General features: G+C 39.6%; 1 protein-coding gene across 1 annotated transcript; it reads left to right on the plus strand.

Annotated features, from left to right (window-relative positions):
* Positions 1–1,078: 1,078 nt before the first annotated feature.
* On the plus strand, positions 1,079–25,927 carry apbb1ip (amyloid beta (A4) precursor protein-binding, family B, member 1 interacting protein). Its single transcript, XM_020633660.3, has 14 exons — positions 1,079–1,529; positions 7,003–7,062; positions 8,220–8,304; positions 9,815–10,107; positions 11,937–12,014; positions 13,658–13,817; positions 18,427–18,548; positions 20,006–20,080; positions 20,190–20,333; positions 20,893–21,003; positions 23,169–23,267; positions 23,366–23,486; positions 23,612–23,673; positions 24,369–25,927. Exons 2-14 carry the CDS (start codon positions 7,003–7,005, stop codon positions 25,014–25,016), a joined length of 2,058 nt encoding a protein of 685 aa, XP_020489316.2. The 5' UTR covers positions 1,079–1,529; the 3' UTR covers positions 25,017–25,927.
* The last annotated feature ends 3 nt before the right edge of the window (positions 25,928–25,930 follow it).

The following is a 25,930-nucleotide window of genomic DNA, read 5'->3' on the forward strand; positions in this document are numbered from 1 at the left end:
TGAAGCAGGTCATCCTCCTCGTATAATTAGCTTCAGAGACCAAAGCTCATACACCAAGGCTTAAGCACTTGCAACACTGATTATAAAAAGTTAGAAACCTCGAGCAGAACCAGACTCATTAGTGAGCGGCCAATCATCCGCAGCCAGCTGGATCAAGTACCCGAACCTTACAGACAGGAAGATCTTGTAGTGACATGGATCAAAGTAAATGTCACAGTACCCGCTCCATGACTTCATTTAGCATGAGGTGTGTGTGTGTGTGTGTGTGTGTGTGTGTGTGTGTGTGTGCGTGTGTGTGTGTGTGTGTGTGTGTTATCTAATTTCAGAGTATTTTTGTGTGAGTGCTGAGGGCTTTGTGTGTGTTGTTTTCCCCTCCCCACTCCCAATCTGTCCTCTTCACTCTGCTCACCTGCGGTGGATCTGCAGTCAACTTCACCTGCAAGAACCCTGCACCAACGCTCCAGTCTCTGCCGGATCGTTGTGCCAATCACAGACCTTCTTCTGCCCATTCCACCTCTCTGCAAACAAAGCCTGCCAGCCAGCTCACACCCAGTGGGATAGTGGGGCCTAAAGAAGTGGGTATACTCTTAATCCCCTCCCCCCAAAAAAATAAACAAAGAGGATAAACAGCCTCATGTGAGTGACATGTAAGTCTTGCATGTCTTAGTGTTAAACGTTCAGTAGACTGGATTTGGAAAACTGTTTGAAGTTAAGTTAAAAGAGTTAAAAAGTCTTCTAAACATGACATGAGGTTCAGTTTGCTTTGCAAGTAAACAGCCAAAGCCTGTCGCTTTTACTTTTTTTGTTTTTGTATTTCTATTTGAGTCAAGAATGTTTTGCCTAGAGAGGATTTGTTTGAACATTATGCAAATAATTTCTAAATGTATGGCTGTGTCTGCAAGTAACACTATCTCTTTTAGAAGAGTTGAGATTACTGGGGCTGAGCTGGAGTCTAGTGTACTTCATAGGCGCTGCCACATTTGCACACTAGCCTAAAGAGCTGCTGTAAATCAGTTTCAGCAAAGTGAATTATTAACTCAGAGCGACACTCCTTCTGCTGATTCAGCCATTCTTCTCATTTCTTTTTCTGTCCTTCCTCCCAAGACTTCATCGACGGCTCAAGCAGTTGTCAATCAGCCCCTCTGAATTGAAGTCACACCAAACTTGACAGAAGTCTTCTCATCTAAGTCCAGGTTTTAGTGGCTTTGAAACAGTTCCAGTACAGTGCAGATAAGGCGGCGATAAGGACGGCCCTGGGCTGCCTCGACAGGACCGTTGTGAAAGTGTTGAGGTCTTCTGAGCAGGAATGCAATGACAGGTCTGGACCTGAACTTCCGCATTTAACAGGAAGAAGTGAAGAGCCAGAGCGACAGATGCAATCCACACCAACACACCCAAATGAGCCTGCATGTAACTGTTTTTTGGTGGTGAGCCTGGTTTGAGAATAATATTTTTAGGTGGAGCTGGTTTCCATGAAGCTTTCGTCTTGAAACTAACTGGTGAAAATCGGATTAAAAACATTTGAAAAGGTGAGTTACAAGTCTGTTAAGTTGTACCTTCAGTTAACGGTGAACTGAAGCTGCTTGCCTCTCTATGACTCTGACCGTCTGAAGCTTTGTTGTTTGTGGTGTACTGCGCTGTCAGATAATGTTTATCCTGGTTTAGTGGAGAAACACCAGAGAAAATGTTCATTAAACAGACTTAAAGATCCGTCAAATCCTGTGAAAGGTTGAGATTTAAACCCTTGTAATTGATGCAAACTTTTTTTTAAACCATGCAAAATGGCACACATAATTATTTGTTTCAGTAAGATTTAATTTTGTTGCTTTTTTGTTATAAAGGAATTATTGAGCAAACTTTAGTATGATGAAAGGTGTTTGTTCATAAGTGTTTCCTTCCAACATGGGTGGACCTGGCTTTAATGTCAGACTGCTGTATGACTCACTATAACCACATGAGACAGATAACATTGGCTTCATATATTAAATATGGAATAGTGCTGTCAGTTTGTCATTAATTATAGGAACATTTTTCTCCATTTGGCTTTTGTTTAACTTGAATAACAGTGAAAAATGACGGCATCCACTTGGAGCAGTGGAGTTAAAGTGCTTTAGTTGTCAGTGTGTTTTTGTACTCTTTTCATGTCAGAAACTCCAGCAAACTATGTTTTCTGACTGTCCAATGAGTCACGTTGTTTGGGGATTTTTATGTATTTAAAGACAAGGTAGGGATTTTTTTTTTCCTCAAAGTAAATATAACTTGTAAATGTTAATCTTAGTGTCTGATTTCAACAAGTACAAATAAACCCTGCTGTTGTTTAAAGCCAGTTATGATTCCTGGTTTTTATGCCTTTCAATACTTATTTCTGCTGCAGAGTCCTTCATTTTCCTTATTTACAGTAGAGATCAGTCAGTTCTGTAAACACGTCTGCCTTATGAATATCTGATCCGAGTAAAAGAGCTCGTTATGTACATTATGGTAAACATGCTCTGCTTCAATACGGCTACTTACTGGTGTTGTCTGTTTTTCATTTGCCCTCCCCTGAAACTTGAGTTACACATATGTGGACTAAATTAGAGATTTTTCATGGGCAAACAGTTTCTGTAGGAATGTAGACGTCGCTTGCATGCTATATTTTGTCTTTTCATTCTCAGGATACCAGAAGTACAGTGGGGTGTTTTCTCAATGCATTGTGCGGGTTTGGAAACCAGCCATATTTAATCCCAGAGTGTTTCCAGTAATATTTCATGAATGCTGACAAATCACATATTTCAGAGCGGTTTCTGCAAAGAGGCAGAGACATACTTTGGATGATTGTGTTATTCATGCAGCAGTGTTGTCCAGAAGATTTGAATATGAATCTTAAATTCAGCTCTGTTTTGCAGTGTATACAGTTATTTAAAGGAAATGAAATGATCTCATTACGGCCTCTCTTCCCCACCTTACAGAGGACAATTACAGTTGTCATTAGTTTATCCTCCTTGGGGAAAGTAGAGCTCACTTTAGAGCACTTTATGAATCAGTTATCTTTCTTTCATAGGGAGAGTCATGCCAAACTGTCTCTTCAACCATGAACGTTTTCCAGGATGCCTGATAAAAATCTTCAGCATGAGTCAACATCTAAATCTTCAATTCTTGAGAAAATTATGGGTCTTGGAAAGTCATGGCTCTTTGTTTCAGAGAAAAGCTGAACCTGTGGGGTAATGTTCTTGAGGGTTTGATGAGAAGATTGATACAACAATCGTGTGTGATGAAGCTAGAGGCATAAAATCTGCTAGTTAGCTTAGCCAAGACTGTAGATTGGAAACAGGTCAAGTCATGTTGTGTATGTCAAGACAAGTAACAATAGCCTATAGCTATAGTTGAAAAGGGATCAAGTTTTTCAGATTTCAATCTACAAAACAAAAACTAGCTAAAAAAACAACAACTCTGGAATCAGTCACTGAAAAGGGAGGGGTAGCCTAAGCTAGGCTAACTTCACTATATGAGCGCTGGGCTAGCTAGAGCTCTGTTTTTAAATAAAAATTAGCTAAAAAAAACACAATGGTCATAAATAGTAGGTTATTACGCTAAGTTGGTTGATGCTGGAAATCCTTTAAGGTTAAAAATTTAGTTACGGCTAGTTAGGGGATGCTTAAGTTGATTTGGTTAAGGAGGCTACATCAAATTAGCACAGAGGTGTCAGAAAGCTCAAACTATCTCAAATGGTAGGCTACTAGTTAGCAACCAAAGGATCAGATAAAAATGTGTTTGCAGATCACACATAGGCCTACAATTGCATATTTTTGTATTATTCATGGTTTAGTCAGGTAGTTGTCTATCCAGAAGATTGTTGTTTGAGTGACTTATTGGTAAATAAAGGCTAGAGGCCTACTGGCATTCAGACTTTTGCGATTTAAAAGAAACCAGCTCTAGTTTAACACCTTTTCCCTTTGTCCTTTAAAAAAACAAAAACCTCAACGTTTTACAGTGTTTACTTGTTGTGTTCGGTTGGTGATGGTCCAAAATCGTTCTGTGGTTGTTACATTGAGATGTTGTTTGTATTACGCGGTTGTCACAACTCAATGCAAAATGTGACTCCACAGGAAGAGGAGGGAAATTAAACTAATTGGGGAGTCATTATAGTGGAAATATTTTATTTATAATGAGAACGTGTTGCTATTGAGACTGCAAGCGTTTAGTGTTCTGCCATTCTGCCATAAACTATGTCAATGCAAATTATTTTCAAGCTATTCATTGTTGCAAAGCAAGCCTGGTTAAGTTTGCAGGTGGGTGTTCATTTCACCATTTCCTTCACCATTTCAACAGTACAGGAAGTTACCCTTCACCACTTCCTCCAAGGGGCAAACCATTCGTCTAACGAAATGGGGGAGAGCGGGCCTGCATGTTACAATAGCTAAAGTCCCACATGTACATGTCACATGGAAATTATGGGCCAACACTGTGGTCCTACCAAATGTGGTCACTGTGGAATACGTTGCTCAGTACCATCAGTATCTCAGAAGTTTGTTTCCTAAAATAGGCCAAAAAGCATCAATGGAATCAGAGGATACACAGTGTCTGGTAAGCTTCTGATCATAAATGCACACACCATGTGTTAGATGTCGGAGCAATATTGATCTGTTTCACATTCAAATTAGAAACATCATGTCGCGGCACTGGATGAACTTTTGTCTGGAACATCATCAGTCACACTTGAGAGTGTAACTGAAAGGTTGTTTTTTTTGTCTCTAATGTCCTGGTTTGGTTTTGATTAAATCCAAATGCAAATGTTTTCTTTTTTTCCTGTTGGATCTTAAAGTTTTCTGAACAGATTCCAAACTGTGATAAACGAAAGCAGAGGGTTACACTTTGTTAGAAAAAATATTTTCATATCTCGTGTACTGCTGAGCAGGAAGAAGATGACAAAGATGTAGTTATGCAAGCATTCTTTTTTGTGAGACAGATAACCAATGAGATTGAGGGGTGGGCAGATTTTTAAAAGTTTTTTCTAATTGTACGTTTTGGCTTAAGGGAGAGCCGTAAAAAAAACAAGGTGTGGATGAGGTTTGCTTGTAATGAAGTCATAGCCATAATAGTGCTACCATAACCATCATCACACCAATCTATTAGGTAACCCTGACTACGCCTTATATTAACCTGTGTCTTCATATTCAAATATAAACATCAAATCTTTAAGCTAAACAATGATTTAAAATCAACATATCCCACCCACAGTGCTAACATTATGAATCAAGTTGAGCCCTACTCAGTACTTTGGTTTGCTTGATCTCACAGGTTCACTGTAAGAACATAAAGACTTTGTTTGATTCACATTTTGTTCCAAACTTTAAAACCAAACATTTGAATATGAATTAAGGAATAATTGCATGTTGCCATCATTCTGCATAGTGTGTAAAATAAAAATATAAAATATATTTTAACTTTTCAAGATAACACCAACCATGCTTACTCTGTTAGGTTCTAGTAGGCTATACTTCAAGCTAAATGTTAATATGAGCATGCTAATAAAGCAACAAAATCAATGCTTACATGCCAAGTTAAAAGTAGGTATTGTCTTCCATGGTCACCTTTCCTTTTTGCATGCTACGCTACCATGTGTACATTTGCAAAAATTACTTCTTATTCGTAGTAGCTCATCAGCATAGCTAATAAAGGGCTGTTAATAAATATTAACACCCACAAAACCACAGTTATAGGCGTGACTTTAATGTGAGCAGTCTTTAGTCATAATGTGGTTGGCATAACTCGGTTTAGACCACTCCAGCAGTTACAGTGCAGCAGCATTACTTCCTGTTGAAATGTATTTAACCATAATACTTTAATTTATTTTAATACTTGCACAGTCTCTGCAGGGCACACTAGATCATCAACATGCAATGGAGCTGCACAGAAGCTGCAATATAACGCATTACAATTCTGGAATTATTGAAGTAAAGCCCCATTTCAAAACCAATGTACTGTAACTGAGTGAACTCCCACTGACACCTTCCAGCTACTGGTCAGAGTCCACTGTAAGAAAACAGGGACTGTGTTTTGACTGCACACTGTAGCCCATCATAACATTTACTCTGAGGAATGGGGGATTCAAATAAAACATGTGTGAGCGACAGCATATTGTACATAATTACAGAAGGAAATCTCAAGAGAATCTTCAAGACAAACAGTCCTTTGCTGCTGTTTTTATTCTTCAGACTGAAACTGTCGGCCCTTTGAAGATGGTGGCTGTGTGTATTGTTTAGTTTGCATTATGGTATCAAACTCTGAACAAGGTCATTTGTAATGTGAGCATGATTTCAACACATAAGGGTCTGTATTGGCAAGAACTGATTGCAGAAGTGTGGGTCATGACTGAACTCGAGTTACGCTGTTTGACTAGTGTCAGTGTGGCATTATGAAGCAGGAGGTCAAAAGATTGCATTAAGAAACATGCAAGAATCCCATCAGTGAAGTGAAACCTTTAGAATCCCTGCAAAAAACAAAACTTCTGGATGTGTGATAAGCACTACTGGATATAATAAAGTACATTTTAAGTGTGATTCAGGCTGTGAATACAAAAAGGAATATTGATGCACTCTCCAGTTCAAAACATCCAACAAGACACAACAAGTTGTGGCGGAAAAAAAAATGAATGCCTGGAAGTTGTGCATACGTAGTTTTTTTTTTCTCTGAGTTTGGGCTGGAGTTGTTTTGCAAGATTTGACGTGTCCTCAGGGGGCAAAATCCAACTGCACGCCTTTCGAAATCAGACAGCAGTGCTGTGTTTTAGTGCCGGCTGTTTCATGTATATTTAACACTTTACTGTGCAGATAGATTTACCTCTTCATTCCACACATTCCTTCTCTGTCATCATGACAACTAAGCAAATCAACGACATTCTTTGCTTCCTCACAGCGCGAATCAACACACACAATTGATTAAAAACAGTATTTTTGTCACAAGCCAAAGTCTGATCTTTTAATCATTTTCTGTCTCCAACATGTCTTTCTTTGCTCTGAACAGATGGACGACATAGACGCCATGTTCACCGACCTGCTGGGGGAGATGGACCTCCTCACACAGGTGAGCTAACACGATCGTCATGACAACTAGAAGCTGAAGAAGATAGATAGCACCTCTTTAGCGCTTCTCTTCACATCTTAATACATATTTATCGCTTGTTTTTTTGTTACCATCTATTTCTTTATTTACTCATTGTTTTTTTATTGTTTGCTGTTATTGTACTTCATCACTCTTTTGCTTTATTTTAGTCCAAAATAAAGTAAATAAGTAAATAATTCTACTTCTAATACTTAAATGTACAAGCTTTATTTCCAAGAAGTGAGTGCATTATTTTAACATTTTTATTATTGCCCTTGTTTTTCCTCTTAATTTGTATTGTCTATCAGTTGCTCTGTTGCATAAATTACAAATGTAGTTGCTGGTATAAAAGAAGAAAAAACACTAAAGAGAAAAAAGAGAATTTTATAGATCAAATTGAAAAATGAAAGTCAAGAGCTTCATAAAAACTGACCTTTTTTTCTTTGCAGTATCAGATCATCTTTGTTTTTGCAATAATGCAATATAAATAATGCATGTGTTGGCAATAATATATAGTGTGTAAATGACAGAGACTCTTTTCATGCAACTCCCTCTGAACACACCACATTTTCTCCAGACTGGTTAAATCTTTCACCATATTACCTTAAATAGACTTCTTTCTTTTAGAGACAGACGACAAACTTACTAACACACACCATCGATCACCCAGACACTCCAGACCGGTCAGCACAACAGACACGGCTGGGGGGGGGGGGGGGGAATTACTCTTTATGGTCATCTAACAGCCATAAATTACACTTTCTTCTGCAGGGGAGGTCAAATGGCAAACTCATAAGGCAGCCAGAGAAGATTACACTTTTTTTTTTTCTCAGTGAGAAGTCCTGCTGATTACTTTGATGTTGTTTTCAAACCCCCCAGGTATTTTAAATCACTGACATTTCGCCTGTGGAGCTTAATATTACACATAGAAGCCCTGTTAGGTGAAATACCTAAAAACAGATGTAATATTGGACGTGTAAACATACTTTCTAGCATAATGTTTATGCGTGGTTTATGTTTCAGAGCACTGAGAATATGTTGTAGATTAACTCACTGAGCCTCTGGGGTCTTTTAGCTGTAGCTTCAGATGTTTTTTGAATGCTCAACAAACACCCTGCTTTGTTCTTTCTGTCCTTCAGAGTCTCGATCAACCAACAGTAGTTCCTGAACCCCTCCCCAGCACCACTGAAATGAACTACTCCATTGGATTCACAGACCTTAACGGTAACTTTACATTTTAAAGACCTGAACCCTTGACCTATTTGCACACGAAACCCAGCAGTTTTGCAAAGATGTAGCACGTTTCATCTGTTATCAAGATAATGATAACGATTACCTGGAGAGGTGATGATGTAGTGAGGTGCTAAACAGCATCCAGTTGCTCTGTTGGCTCCTGTTCAAGAGGTGATTTCAGATAAAGATTGAGGGCCCGGTGCGTGCTAATTACTCCGGCTATAATGAGCTGTAAAACAAGCAGGCCAATGTTAAAGCAAGGTTACAGCATCTGTATTACCACTCTAAATGTCCCTTTCCCTGTTGTCTTTTTATTATCTGTGCCATTAAGCATGTCAGGTTTGTCAAATCAGATCAAGGTCCATAAAGCTGTTTACGTAGCATAAAAAACTCTAGCCTATAGATAAAACTGAACCCACAATTTTTAAGACTAAAAATCTAAAACTGTGCTTAACCCTAACCCTAACCCCTCACATTTTAATTAAGCCTATACGTTTGCTAACTAATGTTTGGCTGTTTGCTAACAGGACTGAAAATGTGAAGACAGACTAGAACCTTTCAGGGCTTTGAACTTAACATTAGCATGCTACATGTAAACAATAACAAAGCTCACATAGCTCAGGTTTAGCAGGTTTATTATATTTGTTTAGCATGTTTGTATCGTAAGTTAATTTAACCCAATAAGCACTTTTTAACAACATTTAAAAATTAAATCCATGTTTAGCTGTTACTTTAACCACGATAGGTTAGCAGGTTAGCATGCTACCATTTGATAATTAACACAAAGTACTGCTAAGGATAAAAGGGTTATTTGTCGTCTGCCAACTAGTTGGTCAAACCAAAATAAAAGCAAATGAAAGTGTGTTTTTTACCTGATAATAATGTTGGTTGAAAAATGATCAAAATGTTCTTGATGGGGTTATTAAGGCAAATTCGAGTAGTTGTTGAGACTCCTTCCTCAATAAAGACAAACGTCAATCTCACAGTGGGGGGTGAGGAAATGTCAGCACACTTCTTTCCCTAGGGAAATATTATTGATTTGTACAAATCTCATGGCAAAACAAGAGTTGCTGAGATATTTCAGACTAAACTTGCAGTCGATTGGTTGACCGACAGATGAACAATGACTTCTCTAAAACAATAAATGTAACCTTTAGACCGTTAACTATTGTTTTAGCCTTTGTTTGTCACGGGAGAAAAGGGAAGATGAATAAGGGACGAAATGTAGGAAATACTTTCATTTAGTTGTTATTGCACAATGAATACATAAATATAGTTCTGAATGTTTAGGGAAAGTACAAGCTGTTTCAAAAAAGGAACCAAGGAATCTTCTACTTGATTGTAGTTTTAAAAAATTTGCTCAGTAGTCAACATTTTTAAGGAGAGGTTATAGGTTAGAACCTATATATATATTTATATATTTCAATATATTAGAACCGATATTGAAAATATCTTTGGACTTTGTCTTCATTAGAAATAATGTAGTTTCTTCTACCACCAGAGTCCCTCCATGAACTGGAAGACCATGATTTGGATGCTCTCATGGCCGATTTGGTAGCCGACATCAATGCAACAGAAGAGAAACTCACGGCGCAGATGAAAGATCAGAAGGTGCCACCACCGCCCTCATCAGACCTGCCGGCCCCACCTAAGGGCCTAAGCACCTACTCTGCTTCCTCCATCGCTTCCCCAACATCACCCGCGAGCAGCACCGGCAGCAATGTTAGCACCCCAGCCTCCTCCTCCGCCTCCCCATTGCCACCTCCGCCTCCTCAGTCTGCAAAGCCTACAATGGTGAGTCAGCAGAACTTTCTGAAGATAAGAGCAGCATTTATGCAACAACCTTCTGACCTCTCTACTGGGAACTGGTCCAAAATTAAAGAAGTGGGTGTCTTCATCTAGAGTAATAGAGAAATTGGAGGGAAAGTTTCAAGGAAAGTAAAAGAGTGATGAAAAATTTTGACTCATTTCTGTGCAATGCATTGCTCTTAAAATACAGTATGCATAGAGGGAAACAGAAGGCAAAAAGAGGCAATAATGTCACAATCTTCATTTCATTGGTGGTGTGTCTTAGTTTACCAGAAAGCACTTTCTGAGCCCTGCTGCGTGACAAGACAGTATTACAACAAAAACATCCCCAGTTCCCAGCATATGAATTTCTGGTGAGTCTTTTTTGTCTTTGTTGAAATGGGAAGAGTAGTATTGCTGTTACGACTCTTGGACGGTGAGATCATGGCGAAGTGGTTGCCGGATGGAGGCATCTGTTACAGTTACAGAGCTTTGTGAGGCACAGCAGCCGAGCAGTCTGTCTGGAACAGATCAAACACACACAGCCATGAGGCAGGAAAAGAGTAACAGGATCAATACCAAAGGTTGGAGTAGGGGAGGTAAGATCTGGCAGCGGCAGGGGGGGGGGGGGTGAAGCCAGACGGGAGCTTATTGCTTTAGCAGGGCTTGTTACCTCATCCTTCTGAGGTAAAAACACCAGCTGTGCTGAGGCAGAGAATGTGTCATTGTTAAAGGTGTACAAGTTCATTAAATCTGCACTGGAGACAGGATTTTTATGAACTAGCACCTGACTCCTAAGCCAAGGAAAAGGTTACCCTATCCCAGCTAATTGAGATTCAGCAGATTATGTGTAACGTCCCGGATGAAGGTCTTGAATTAACACTCCAGTTTTGAAATTAAAACTCAATCCAAACAAAACACGACACCTCCTGCAACAGAAATTAACTCGCCACTGATTTACATTTTGCAGCCTTCTAAAACAATAGTCCAATATTTTGGGAAACATGTTTTTAAGTCTTTTTGTTGAGAGTTAGATAAGAAGAAAGATACCACGCTCATGGATAATACAAAAATATGCAAATAGCTTAGGCTGGACAGGAGGGAAAAAGCTTACGTGCCTTCATCCAAAGGTAATAAAACCCACCTACCAGCATCCAGAAAGCTCAAGAAAAACAGAAGCTAGTATATGGTTTATTTACTTTGTACTAAATAAAGAAGAAGTTACAATTTATGGTTTAACTGCCTGGTATGTGCTAGACTATTTCTCAGTCTAATAGCAATGACTTCCTGGAGTCCCCGCTGGTTGGCCTTTGGCTATGTCACAGTGATAAAAGACACAAGAAAGTCACTTTTGGCACATAATAACCGTTGTTTTTTTCATGATCTAAATGGCTTTTTTGTGACATGTAGAGGTGTTCGTACTGTAGGTCATTTTTTACCTTTAACCAGAGACAGGCTATCTTTTTTATTTTCTGTTCAGTTCTAGTCTCAGCTAAGCTAACTAGCTGCGAGCTGTAGCTTTACCAATTCAACAAACCAGTAGGAAATTATTATTGAAATTCATATCTAATTCGAGGCACTATAAGTTTTCTTTTCCCAAAATTATAAACTTTCACTTTATGTAACACATGATTATTTACACTAACTACACATTTTTGGTATTAATTATTGGAACATTTTCCGTTATATGTAGGTATAAGTTTGAATACAATGGCTGAATGATAGCATGCACCAGACTTAAACTACATTGTAGACCATAACGAGTGGCAGGTGAACATAATAATGTGCTTAATTATAGTACAAATGTCTCATTAGATGTTATTCGTCCCGTTTAGGAGGAAATCGAAGCGCAGATGAAAGCGGACAAAATCAAGCTGGCTCTCGAGAAGCTCAAAGAAGCTAAAGTGAAAAAGGTAAGCCGGCCAAACACTGAAGTGTACTCCTCTGATCTAACATCCACTGGTGCTGTAAACTTTAAAGACATTGTGAATTACAACTGTATGGACATGACTGTAAAAGACGTAATGTTGAAACATAGTAGGGCTCTTTCTTTTCTTTTGGATGAGCCATCAATCAGAGTAATGGATGTGCTGCTTTCATCCTGCCAACATCCTGCAGGACGGTACGGTTTCCTCTCTGGGCGATGCGTGGACACTATCTCATCTTCAAAGCAATCCCAAAGAAGTACTGACATGTGGTTTCACATGCAAAGCTTCACATAAGGATCTGCCATTTTATACAAACCACTAGTTTCATGCCATTGCATCCACTACTGTTATCATAAGTGAAGAGACTGAGGATATGGTTCAAGTTCTATCTTTATTTAACTACCTATTACAGTTGCTTGTTTCCCAGTTAATATGGTAATTTAAAATTCTTAGTTGTCTCTAAAGGGAACTGGTAAACGAAAAAAAAGAGGAAACACAGGCCACTTTCACAGGAACATCTGTCCCTGGGTTGTTAGATGCAGAAGAGCAAGGTGTGGTCTCAGAGGTTTCAACAGATCCATCTGTGGTAAGAGGCCCTCAGGTTTCAGATAAACCCACCGGTCCCGAAGAATGCTTTCGACACGGGTCATGAATTTTGTAGATACATAGGAAATTCTGCAAGAGGAAACATAATTTGATACCCAGTGACATTTCATTCAACCACACGCCAAACCCATATTGTTTTCCAGGGAAGGGCGAGACAGGGGAACATGTGATCTAACACTTTAAACCCGCTTGATAACATCTCTGAAACCCACATTTTTATGAGACAAGGCAAGCGTCTGGCTGACCTCGGTTCTGTGAAACTCCTCAGGAGTCCAAAGCGGGATTTGTTTCAGATGAGAGGAAGTGTGAAGCCATATGAGCCTGTGAGGAAAGCACTGCAGCGCTCCAGAGCAAAATTAATCTCAGCCAGCTTGGGAGAAACAGAGGTGCCAAGACTGCAGAAAGAGTCAAATAGAAGGAGGAAGAAGTTATTAAAAAAGGAAAAGACGTTAAACAGAATGAGACAGAAGTGCTGATGCTCCAACTCTTCTAACTAGCATCAGGAAACAGAAACAACCATTTACTCTGGAAAGCCTGTAATTAAAGTGGAAAATAAACAAGCTGCATGTGCTTCAAGGCTGGATCTGATGTCTTACTTCAGAGACACCTGCTGCTGTCAGCAACGTTTCGAGCTTCAGTCTGCAGATGACACAGGAAACCGCGTGGTAACTTCGATGGTTTGACATTATAGGAAATACACTTAAGCCTTTTTTCAGGGCGTTACATGTAGAAGTTAAAGTCTGTTTAAGAGAAACTATTAGCCTTGAGAAAAGACCTGGTTTTAAAAATGACAAATAACATGTTATATCTCATGTTGTTGTCCAAACATAAACTTAAAAGAACATTTGTGTTCTACAACCGTTAACTTTGAGAAGCTAAGCTACCTGCTACTTCTCTTGTGTCGATCTTGTCTTATCAAACTCTCAGCAAGAATGCTGAAATTAAATTCACTGCTTGAATCCGTCATCTATTTGTTGGAGAAAATACCCAAGAAGTGAACCAAAGTCCTATTTTTTCGACAGCTGGTGGTGAAGGTGCTGTTGACTGACGGCAGCTCAAAGACCCTGATGGTGGACGAGAGGCAGAACGTCAGGGAGGTTCTGGACAATCTGTTTGAGAAGACTCACTGCGACTGCAATGTGGACTGGAGCCTGTGTGAGACCAACTATGAACTGAATCTTGGTAAGTCACTCCAATGTAGCAACAAATGTGCGTTAGCCTAGCATGTAGTGTATGCTACTTAGCGCTAAGACTGCATTTATGTCTACCAGTCAATCCAACTTCATCTTCAGAGCAGCTGTCATGCACATCAGCGGAATTCAAAGTATTTTACCGAACTCAAACAACAAGTGAAACAAAATAAAACAGGTACCGACTTGGTTGCTAATGCACACACAAAAAAGAAAAAGGATAAATATAATAGAAGTGGTTAAAGTTAGTTTTCAACTGTACTGATGTTTTTACTTATGAAGGAGAACGTTGAGCAGTCTAGCTGCTCTCTGTATCATGTGGGAAATAGTTCCTCTTTAGTTATTTGTTTAGAAAATAAATGGTCCGAATAGATGATGAACCAAACCTTATGGTTTGTATGGCGACACTGAAGCTTCTTGCCTGTCGACTCAGGGTGACTCCTTAAGATTTTTATTTTGCAGCTGTTTCCACTGAAACAATGAAATGTTACTTCCTGTGCCTACTATGTGGCGGGAGGGCAATCTAATGCATTTAAACATAATGTTTCAGCATGTAAAGTGAAGCCCACATCATGCAAACATGATGTTGATCAAATCATTGTTGCTAGTGACTGAATATTTGCATGTGCTGTACGTGTCTTTGTGCATTTCGGAGCAGATTAGGTGTTAAAACACTGGCCTCTTTCATGGTGAGTCATTGAAATTTGTCACACCTTCACAGTCATGCCTTTACACCTAACCAATCTATAAATAGCATTATAGCTTTTGTATGATCAGAAAACACAGCCACGTAAAGCTGGGTGTCATCAGCATAGAAATGAATATCTCATCTCATCTCATCTCAATAGAGCCAACAGCAAAGAGGTTATAACCTGTCGGACTATTGGCGACTGAAGCAGTGCCTCTTTGTCCATGCACAGAGGGCTGAGGAGTGTTTATAAGCTGTGATCAATCCATCAACAATCCTCTTTTTTTATTAATGTGTTGTCACCCGTTGATAAAGCACCGCAGTGGTTCAGTCTGTTATTTGCTATTTAAACACCTCGTGACAGATTGACGATTTTCAGGGGGAAAATGAAAGATGATTTAGTACAAAATAAAGCAAAAGTATGGAATAATTGGAATAATAACCGGGCTGCTGAAAAGGCTTACTGGAAACAGCAACAACGTTAACAAAGATAAAATGGCACACTGGAGACTCGACTATGTTGACAGTTGATTAAACCGCCACGGCATAAGGTGCAAGTGTTGCTGCAAATACATCAGCAGAACAAGGAAAACACAGCAGTGGTAAAGCAGACTGCCACTTTAACAACACAAGCCTTCAGTTATATGAATTGTCCACTGAACACACACACACATACACACACACTGACACATAAACGCACACTGTGCATGGTGGGATATTTCATTCATGTCCAGATGATGGACTGTGTTTTTACTGGCACGATGGCGGCCACACTGCAGCGAGCTCACAATGAAACATTGATCTGACTCTGATTCATCTGTCTCTCCCTCCTCCTCTTCTTTTCTATACTCTCTCTCTCTCTCTTTCACACACACACACACACACACACACCCACACACAGTGTAGGCAGGTGGGTTTAATTTGCTGTATCGGACACTGTCAGTCATCCTCCCTGTCATGCGGAAATAGAAGCCTTATGATCTCAATCCTCCGTCTGAGCAGTCTGTGCTATATTTACTTCAGCTGGACTTCTCCATTTGCTGCTCTTTACCGTCTGTTTTTTTCTTTTTTATAACAACTTCATCAGATGGTTATCTATAAATGATTCATATTTTTACAGAACCAATTTTATGTGTCATATGTCAACAGGGAGTCATTTCACCTCCCTGAAAGCGTTTATAATGAGACCCTGCTGTTAAAGTCATTAACCTCTGTGAGATACGTTAATATTATTTTGTGTGAAAATGATATTCAGGTAATTTTATATGCAGCTAGTTAAACCATGAAACTCTAAATTAGGGGATAAGCCTGGAACTATTTCATGTTTTTTTTATTTTCTAAGATTCCATTAAGTGGTTCTCAACAGGGTGGTCGGGACCCGAATGTGGGTCACAAAGCCGTTTTTAGTCGTTTTTAGAATCTGTGCCCGAAAATGATGCATTTTTAAAACTTGTTTTGTACGGTTGTGGTCCAAACACCACTTTTTTTCCGTAAAACAAATCTAATTGAAAAATATCAGCAATGTGGGTCGCGATTTTTCATTCAGAAGTTGTTGGTGGGTCCAGAGTTGAGAACAACTGGTCTACAGTACCTGTGTTCAACTTAATTAAGAATCATGTCACCCAGTGCAATGATGCGTCACATTAACGTATTCATACAGGCCGACAGCACAGAGGACTAAAAGGGTCTGTCAAGTTTTGGGGACGCTGATTACAAAAAAATCACACGAGAATCGTTGACAACAACAAAAAAAGAAATAATATAAGCTAACACCTTGTACATATTATGTGAAATGCGCTTCAACATGTTTTTCTAACACTAATATGTGTCCCTAGTCTGTCTACAAACCCCCCTATCATGAGAAAAGTCCATCCTCTCCGTCTTTTCCATGCTCTACTTTTCAGAAAATGTGTGCTCAAAACATTCCGTTTGGAGGTTTTCCCTTCATGACATCACAAAGGGCAGTAGCCCCTCCCCCAGGTGGGTGACACTCCCACAGCTAGGTGTTTGTTCTGCCCTCTGAGTCTGCCTTCTCACCGTAAACGACACTTGTTAATGCTGACAGCCTTAACTTTTATGTAAACCCCCCCAGCGTAACTTTGATTAACTTAGTTTGTTCCTTGTCTTCAGTTGCATTTTCATTCTCTACGAGATTTTGTAGAAAATGTTGTATGTTCTTAAAGTGGCAATGAAGAATTTAAAAAAAAGATAAAAAATCAAATCAAACATCAGATACTTTACTTTAAAATGTCAATCCCAAAACAAGAAGAACTGTGGACGAACTTTGAAAGAGGACTTCACTCATTATGCTGCCAAGAAAAACTAATGAGGAAATGTGTGTTTCCCTTTGGTCAACAGTTTATTTTTAACCAAATGACAGCCCATGTTTAAATCAACTGTCAGAGGAGCTATTTGAAGCATGTCACACAACCCACAAACTTCTGATGTTTGGATCATTTGACTCACTGGGGGAGGACAGGATCTTGTGTCATCTCTGACTGAGTGGACTTTATGACAGTTTGACAATGGAAACATTTTACACGAGTTCATTTTTAAATGTCCGTAAACTCCCCAGTGTGTGTCACATACCAACCAGTGCACATAGTCTTCAACTTCAAACCTTTCACAACAAAAGGTCAAGGAAAATCAGCGTGAAAAAAAACCCCCCTCACACAGAGCTCAACATCAGCACCAACAAACCTCTGCTGTTGAATTCAGCCATGTGCTAACCATGCACACCGCCGAAACACACCATGTGGTTAATGCACTTCAAAGAGATTTTCACTCCAACAGCAAAGTCACAGCATCCGTTTAATGATTGTAATAGTCAAACTATGGACTGGAACCCTGGCTGCAATCTATTTAATGCCTACCTCTGCCTCGCCTGGTATCCTGTAATTGGGGAGCGGGGCTAAACTACAGTCTAATGCCCACTCCATGATGGAGATCTGTGAGTGTGTGTGTGTGTGTGTGTGTGGGTGAAGAGGAGGAGGAAGAGGAAAAGTGGCCCTAATGTGTTGTCGATGTTTAGTGCCACTTAAAGTTCTTCCAGTGAATGGTCAAGCTTGTATTTTATCGAGCCCCTCCTTGAGTCCACCCACAGAAACAGACAATGGCAGAGCTGTGAATTTCACTTTGAACCAAGCTCAGCTGATTTAAAGATTTTGTTACAGACTGAACTACTGTACATACGACAAAGCATTCCTTTTGACGGGATTCATGGTAAAAAAAGATCAAAACAGAAAGGCCATGGAGAGTATGAAGCTCAGACTGTTGGTGGTTCTGGTGGAACCAAAGAGTACGGGGGCCTAAAGCAGACATGCATCCATACATTTTATTCACAACATTTTCCATTATAATGAGTTATTTCCTGTTGTCTTTTCAAGATCTGGACTTTTCTTTTCTTTTCTATCTAGACCGTGATCTCATAATCACGAGAAAACAAGCAAGTTATCTCGAGATAATGACTTAAATGAATCTGATGGGAAAACCAGCTTTGTTCTACTGTGGTAAATAAGAAAAATAAGTCGGGATATGAGCAAACAATCAGAAATGATTAATCACAGGAGAATGGAGAAATGAGAATTTAGCCTTGATACATTTCCGCTTAGGGCTTCCCTATTAAAGCGCTGTCGGAAGTGTTTCAATCTGCAGAGTAAATTCTTACGGCTATTAAAGATAGAGAAGTTGTGTTTTTATGTAGGGTGATAAAGCAAGTAAATGTATTTATTATATCGCTTTACGTGAGCACAATAAAGAGGTATTTAAACTTTTACCGAGTACGATTAAAAGATGCTACAAAAGGTCATACAACCTCAAAGTATTCCTCCACATGTTGGCTTTCAGTAAGTAATCACATAACTATCACTGCAGGATTGCTAACGTTTAAATTTCCTTTTTTTTATTCTGACAGAACGGATATTTGAAGACCACGAGAACCTTGTGGAGCCTCTGTTAGCGTGGACGAGGGACACCGAGAATAAAGTCCTCTTTCAGGAGCGGACAGAGAAGAATGACATGTTCAGAAACCCACAGGTTGGTCCCCTCACTCATTGTATGCTCCTTCATATACCTCCAAAATCAGACATGGTGTGCAACACTGGCCTGTTCATTACTTTTGGCATAGGTTTGTGTAATATCTATCTCCGACGTTGTTTCAGCCCTGCGCCATCTGGCTATTTTCACTGCTGAATTATTGTCTGAATTATGAGATGTCTTTCCTTCATGTGGGATGACCTCTTACATTTATATCCTCACTGTAATATATCAGACCAAACAGCTTCAGGCACAAGACATCAAGATCTTGGCATGTTTGTTGATATAACGGGAACCCTTTTATAATCTGAGTGTTTAATGGATTCGGTCTGTTGGCAGAGACAAACAGCCAGGTTGGAAAAACCAGCTATGTATTATTCTCCTTTTTTTTTTAAATACTTCATCATGTCTTCCACATCCTCCATCAAAAGACAGGCCTGTTTTATACAGAACGTCGACATCAATTTACAGTTTTTACGTTTGACAAGAGCTACCAAAAAAAGAATTCCCCTTCAGGCTTTCTCTCGCCACAGACCAAATATAGATCCAGACTATAATAAAAAAGGAAACTTGGCCGGACATAAAAGAATAAAGAGTTAGGTTTAAGGGCGATTGAAAAGTTAAAAGCTAGCCGTCACGCTCATTATTATCTTTACACCGCCTTCATTCCACCTTTTGTAAGTTCTTGTTTTTGTTTCTATATATGTTTTTACTTTTAAGTGTTGAAGTTTCTTGACAATGAGTGTAATGTTGTTAAAAAGATTTTACGTTTTTTATTCCACTTTTGTGTTCATTGTTTTTGCACCAAAACACAAAGACAACTTTCCTCATAGATTTAAACCTACTTGAACCCAAATCTGATTCTTAGCCTCATTTTAATGCTTTAATGTTTGTATAAAAAAAATACTTAAAAAGTTGCATGTTTTTATCCTTGACTAGACTAATAAAACAATTCTGAAGCTACATTTAGTTCTCATAGCTAATCATATTTGAACAGACTGACATCCGGTAAATAAAACAATTAGCTGTATGCTAGGCTAGCAGCTCTGTCACTGTACCAATGAGGCACAGAAACACTTCAAGCTACATGCTAAAGTGAGCATGCTAATGTGTTCAATATAGCAATGCTGGAAGTCTGATGTTAAGTAGGGATACATTCATCTTGTTCAGTGTTTGAGGTTTGGACTGTTAGCATGCTAACATTTTGTAAACCAAATCTACCTAGCTACGTTTATAAATAAAGTCATTAAAATAAACCTCAGCTTTCACACAGGACGATCTATCAACCTAACAGGAACCAAACAAAAATAGATGCCCATACTCACACAGATATTAAGATTGTGATAGTTGTTACATACTTGTGTTAATCAGGATTGCTAACATGGCTAAACGTACCCTTTATGTTAGTTTGCTGATGTACTATGATCACTAACGCTCTGTCTGTCTTATTCCTGCAGAACTTTTATCTATGGAAGAAAGATAAGAAAGCGCTCAAAGAAATAAAAGACAGAGACAAGGAGTTGCTAGTACAGGTAAATAAAGTCACACTCATGATATTTTCTTAAGTTAAAGTTAAGTTTTCCTAGTGGGACCTCAACTCAGTGACCTCCTTTTCTTTCACTCCCCTGCTCGCCTCTGCAGGAGAACTTCTGCGGGACTTCTGTCATCGTGCCCGATCTCGAGGCCGTGCTGTACCTCAAAGAAGACGGCAAGAAGTCCTGGAAGCAGCGGCTCTTCCAGCTGAGGGCCTCTGGGATTTATTACGTGCCCAAAGGGAAGACAAAGGTCAGGAATCAAACGGGGGGGCATCATTTTGTGGGAAAGACCTGACTATAAACACATGTCCAACAGCTAATACTCTAGTCCAGGATCATTTCAGATTGGGATAGTGCAAGTTAAGCAGCAGGGCTTAAAGATGACAAATCAAGCAGTAATAGACTACGTTCACACTGTGTTTGTTTGGCTGTGACTTGAAAGTTTCATTCACACTGCAGACACTTTCTGTGTTACCCCAAATACTTCCGCGGCCTAACACCTCACTGTCTCTCCATCACAGCTGTCTTCCATGTTTGTTTTCATTAAGTGCGAGGGACTCCCACTCCCCCCTCCGTCCTGTCAGCGCAGAACTGTTACCAGTGTCACTCGACAGGGACGTCAAAGTCTCATTTATTTATAGAATTAGGACATTAGCACATGAATCAACATATCAGCAAATAGCTTCCATGTCAGTATGCTGGAATTAGCCCAAAAGTACCAACGTGGGTAATTGCAAAAAACATAAAGGACAGATATTATAATTGAGTACATGACTGGTTTGTTTTTAACCAATCTTTCTTTCTTTCAGTCATCCCGTGACCTCGTCTGCTTTGTCCAGTTTGACAATATGAACGTGTACTACGGCAAAGACTTCAAGACCAGATACAAAGCTCCAACTGACTTCTGCTTTGTCCTGAAGGTGAGTAAACATTACATTTGTTTGTTCGTAAATCTATCACCCAGTCATGGTTAAACTGATCGACACAGAAGCTTCAACTTCCCCCCCCCATCCACCCAGACTGTGACGCTAAAGAAAACATTCTGTTTGTGCAATGAGGAACACACAACACAGTTTAGCAAGACATATTGGTGCACTACTGCTGGAGGATACACAATTGGCTGCACAGCTGATCTCTGTATTGGAAATGTGAAATGCAATAAATAGTTTAATTTGAAGAAGTGAAAGGAGACTGGTTCATCCAATTTAGCCAAATGTGGTGCGAAGAAAAGACGGGTCCTTTTGAAGTAGTTTCTTATATTTCTTTACAGTAAAAGCTCTGTGCATTTAATTAGAAGAGAACTTGGGAATATTAACATTGATGAGAGGTAGCCACAGTTCTCATTTAAGACCAAGAAATGCTGACTTGCATAAAAAAAAAGTAAGGTTTTTATGGGTTGGTGGTCACTCTTAAAGGGATGTGAAAGTCTGCATTCTTTCTTTTCCTCTATCTCGTCTGGGAAATAGAAGAATCAGCAGATTACCTTTAGACTACTTTTGGAGGATCAAAAAAAAAAAAGAAAAAGCTTAGAGAGGCAGAGAAACTGTATTACCCACCTGTGAGAGACCGTCTTCAAGGTTTAAGCTGAAGGGAGGAGACTGTATGTGCTGCCAGCCAACGTCAAAGGAAAATGGCCTGTGAGGGTGGATGTTTGGAAAGAATAACCCGGTTTCTCATGGTCTCTGTCCTTGTTTTTAATGAGGAAATAAGAAGTGAAACTCCAGAAAAGCTGCTACACATAGTATGCAGATGATACACTAATAACTCTGCTAAACACTTCAACATGGGTGTGTTTTGACACATCAGTGAAGTTGTGTTTACATGCGTCCAAAGCTGCAGCAGCTCGAGGACGAGAGTGAATCTGTTTAAGTTCATGATGTAGCTGTTCTATATTCAGAGGAGCAGCCTGAGGTGGTCGCTAATAACATCCTCATTATGTACAACTGATAGCAAAACATTATGCTGGAAATCATCTTCTTCGTTTTCAGGGGGGAAACAATTTACAAGTACGATGACACAGCAAATAGTTTTCAAATCAGAACCGCTGTGGACACTTATTGGCAAACAAATACGACTATTAGAGCATCAAACATCTCTTATTTTTTCACTCACTGATTACAGGATGAACTCAAATGTGCACATGTGACCGCAAGTTCTCTGCTTCCTAATGTATTAGTTTCATGCCCAGAAATGCTGACAGGACTACTCCAACCAACAGGAATTGAAAATACAAACATCCAGTTAACTCTTGTTGCTGATTAAAATTCTGATTCTGGACTAACTCTGCCCCCTTGTGGTAGCCTATGATATCGCTGTTTACAGGTCTTGCTGAACATTGATTACACTTGGGTTGGAAAAATACCAGTTTAAAAAGTTAAGGCCAATCGAGGCTAGAAAAACATCTGTGTGCAATGTCAGCAGACGCTTTGCACTGTGTGGGTAATGTTTGAAATAAAGGCAATGAAAATGTAGCAACTTTATTTGTTAGTGCTTTCAATTGTAAAGAAATACTTTGCTCTTTCCATAAAAACTCAAAGCAAAAACTTGTGCACACTGTCATACATGCAAAGTATTGTAATGGACCTACTTTCCAGTTAATGTATTTTTGCAAGTTAGACAGCGTACAAGAGTTTGAATGCGATTTTCGAAGTACTTTAAATTGGGACTTTGCACATACGTCTTTGTTTTTGAGTCCCTAAAGAATCAAGCTGAGAGGATTGATATTTTGCCCAAACTGTGTTAATAACAAGTACATATCATTGGTGGGGGTAGAAGGGGTAAAAAAAATGAAATTTGTCTGCAGGTAAGCAGAGCAAACAAAGTGCCACAGAGAAATAAATACACAGTAAGTACAATCTAACACTAGAGTAAAGAAAAATACAAAAACTAGAAATTCTACATGACAGTCATTAATAATCACCTCAAGTAAAAAAATCAAGTCTCTCTCAAATGCAAACATACTTTACAGGGAGGTAAAGTAGAGGTGTTGATGTGAAATACAGATGACACAGCAGTGAATTTGCATTTACAGCTACTCTTTATCACGGGAAATGGATCTGCTCAAGATTTTTTTTTGTCTCTACAGCATCCTCAGATCCAGAAAGACTCTCAGTACATCAAGTACCTGTGCTGTGATGATGCTTGGACCATGAACCTTTGGGTGACAGGAATACGCATCGCAAAGGTAAACTGAGCCAACGCTGCATCTCATGATAAGAAATATCTCCATTAGAAAAATAACTCATGGTCTTTGGTGTGTTTTTTTTTTTTTTGGACTTGCAGTACGGTGCGTCGTTGTATGAAAACTTTAAAGCAGCAGAGAAGGCTGCCGTCAGCTCCGTGTGGACCAACCGCAGCACGCCATCAAGCTCCAGTTCATCGACACCTTCTCCCACCATCAAAGGTAGCACCACACACACGGCTCACAGAGTGTGTTTCTCTGATGTAAAAACAGCCCAGATGGGATGAAAATTGTGTAAAACTTTACTTTAAGAATATGATTACTCATGTTTTCTTCTTCTTTGCTAGCTAAATCACCAAGCCAGGCCAATGGTCACGCTCCGAAGCCCCAACCAGGACCTGTGTCTCAGGTACAACCCTCTTAAGTTTAAATAGCTGAAACCAATGATCTCTTTCAATGTCATTTGTCATGTTATAATCATTGAGTTTATCACATTTCACAAAAATCTTTACCTTAGTTTTTTTTTTATAATCCCAAGATGATGCTTTTGTGTTTTGACATGGCGCCCTATTCATTCAAATTAATTTACAATAATAAAAACAGATAAAAGCAGCAAATGTGTAAAAACACTCAACAAGAATTGAACTGTTGTGTGTTGGTAAATTCACAGGGAACATGCGTTGAATGGTTCGAGAAATCTAATAATCTAAGTATTGAAGCGTCTCAATTTGGGAACTGCCATCTAAAACTAATTTATGTAGAAATGTGAAAATGTATCCATTGAATCTTTGATAAATGGGACATAAAATTAGAAATCTTAAACCTTTGACTCTATATTCACAGGTTCATAAAATATTACAACTTGTTTGTTATTGTGGTTTAGTCAAGTTTGAGCATTCAGAAGCAGCACACTAACACAATCGAAGAAATAGAGACTGACTGATTCTGACTTCATGTCTAATGTTTGAGTCTGGATACTACATTTCCCATAATTCACCAGGAGCATCATTCTAAGTTAGACCCATCCCGCCTGGTGAACAACACTTTTAAAACATGTCTGATTGTGTAGTTTCTTTATCTTTATATTTGAACTCTATCTTTCAGGACTTTGGAAACGTCCCTCCTCCACCCCCACCAATGGCGAATATTCTCCCCCCACCTCGTCCTGACGCGTTCCTTCCCCCTGCGCCTCCTCCTCTGGCACGCAAGAACTCAGCAAAACCTCCTCCTCCCCAGCGACACCTGCCTACAAACTTCCCTCCACCTCCACCTGCAATGGACAACCTCCCTCCTCCACCACCGCCCCCACCAATGGATGACGCCTTAGAGGCCCCGCCGGACTTCCTCCCGCCCCCTCCTCCTGCCGCCGGCTTTGGTTCTCTTCCACCTCCTCCTCCACCTAGTAACTCCTTCCCACCACCTCCTCCCCCTGGTAGTTTTGGAAGTATGGGCCAATCTTTGCCACCTCCACCTCCTGATCCGGGCTTTTTACCACCACCTCCGCCTCAGCCAGTGTTTACAGGAGCCGGAGCCCCTCCTCCACCTCCTCCCCCGCCGCCGCCTCCAACAGCCGCCGCCGCTCCAAGAGCACCAGTTAGACCGTCTGGCTCAGTGAAGAAGATTCCTCCTGCCACGCCTAAGCGTACTACACCATCGCTACAAGGAGGTGGAGGAGGAGGAGGAGGAGGAGGAGGAGGTGGGGACTTCATGTCAGAACTGATGCTGGCCATGAACAAAAAGCGAAGTACTTAGGCTGAACCAGGAATTTGTGGTCAAGTCAAGCTGCGTTCGCACAACTAACTTTATCAGCCTCGACTTGATTTCAGAAAGAAACATCTCCAACATGAAGTGAGATGTCATCTTTTTTCTAAACTGCCTGAAATAAAAGCTCATTAAGCAGGGGTACGATGTTTCTTTTTCTGGACACCCTAAACTGACGTGCATCCATACACATCTGTGATCCAGTGATGAAGAGGATTCTCTGTGGTGTTTCTGGAGATCTTGACTTATTTTTCTTACATCCTCAGAGTTGCAAAAGCATAAAAACAAACAGAAATAGGCTTAACTTACTCATTAGTTTGGCCACTGGTAGCATGACGTGTTGTGGTCCGGACTACCACAGTGAACGGTGTATTGTTTTTGTATTCTACATCACCAGAAAATGATCCCGTCATCACAAGAAAAACAAGCTTTGTTACCCCAGAAATAAAGAAAAATCAGTCGAGATGTCGAGAAAACAACTGAATATAAGTCGTTATTGCAGGAAAACCAGCAATAACAAGATAAATAAGTTGTAATCTCAAGGAAACAACTTGTAATTACTCATTGTCACAGGGAAAAGGAGTAAATCAATGATATGTAGGCCTATGCATGTTGGTTTAGGGTTTAAACTATAACTGTACAGAGATATAACACCTAGGACTGAGTATAATCTGCCGTCATTAACAGGATTTATCTATTAAGGCATCAAACGTGTATTAGAAATGTAAAGTTGTCTTCAAACTTCAAAGAGAAAGATTTACAGAATTGTATATATATATTGCCACATGTCTGTATGGACGCCTGTAAATACTTTAGAAACACTCAATAGATAAGCATTCTGTGTATAAATATACTGTACTTTTTAAAAGACGTCGCCTTAATAAACTTTTAAATTCCATGAAGCT

Source organism: Labrus bergylta, chromosome 20, assembly GCF_963930695.1.
Source record: "Labrus bergylta chromosome 20, fLabBer1.1, whole genome shotgun sequence".
NCBI lineage: Eukaryota > Metazoa > Chordata > Actinopteri > Labriformes > Labridae > Labrus > Labrus bergylta.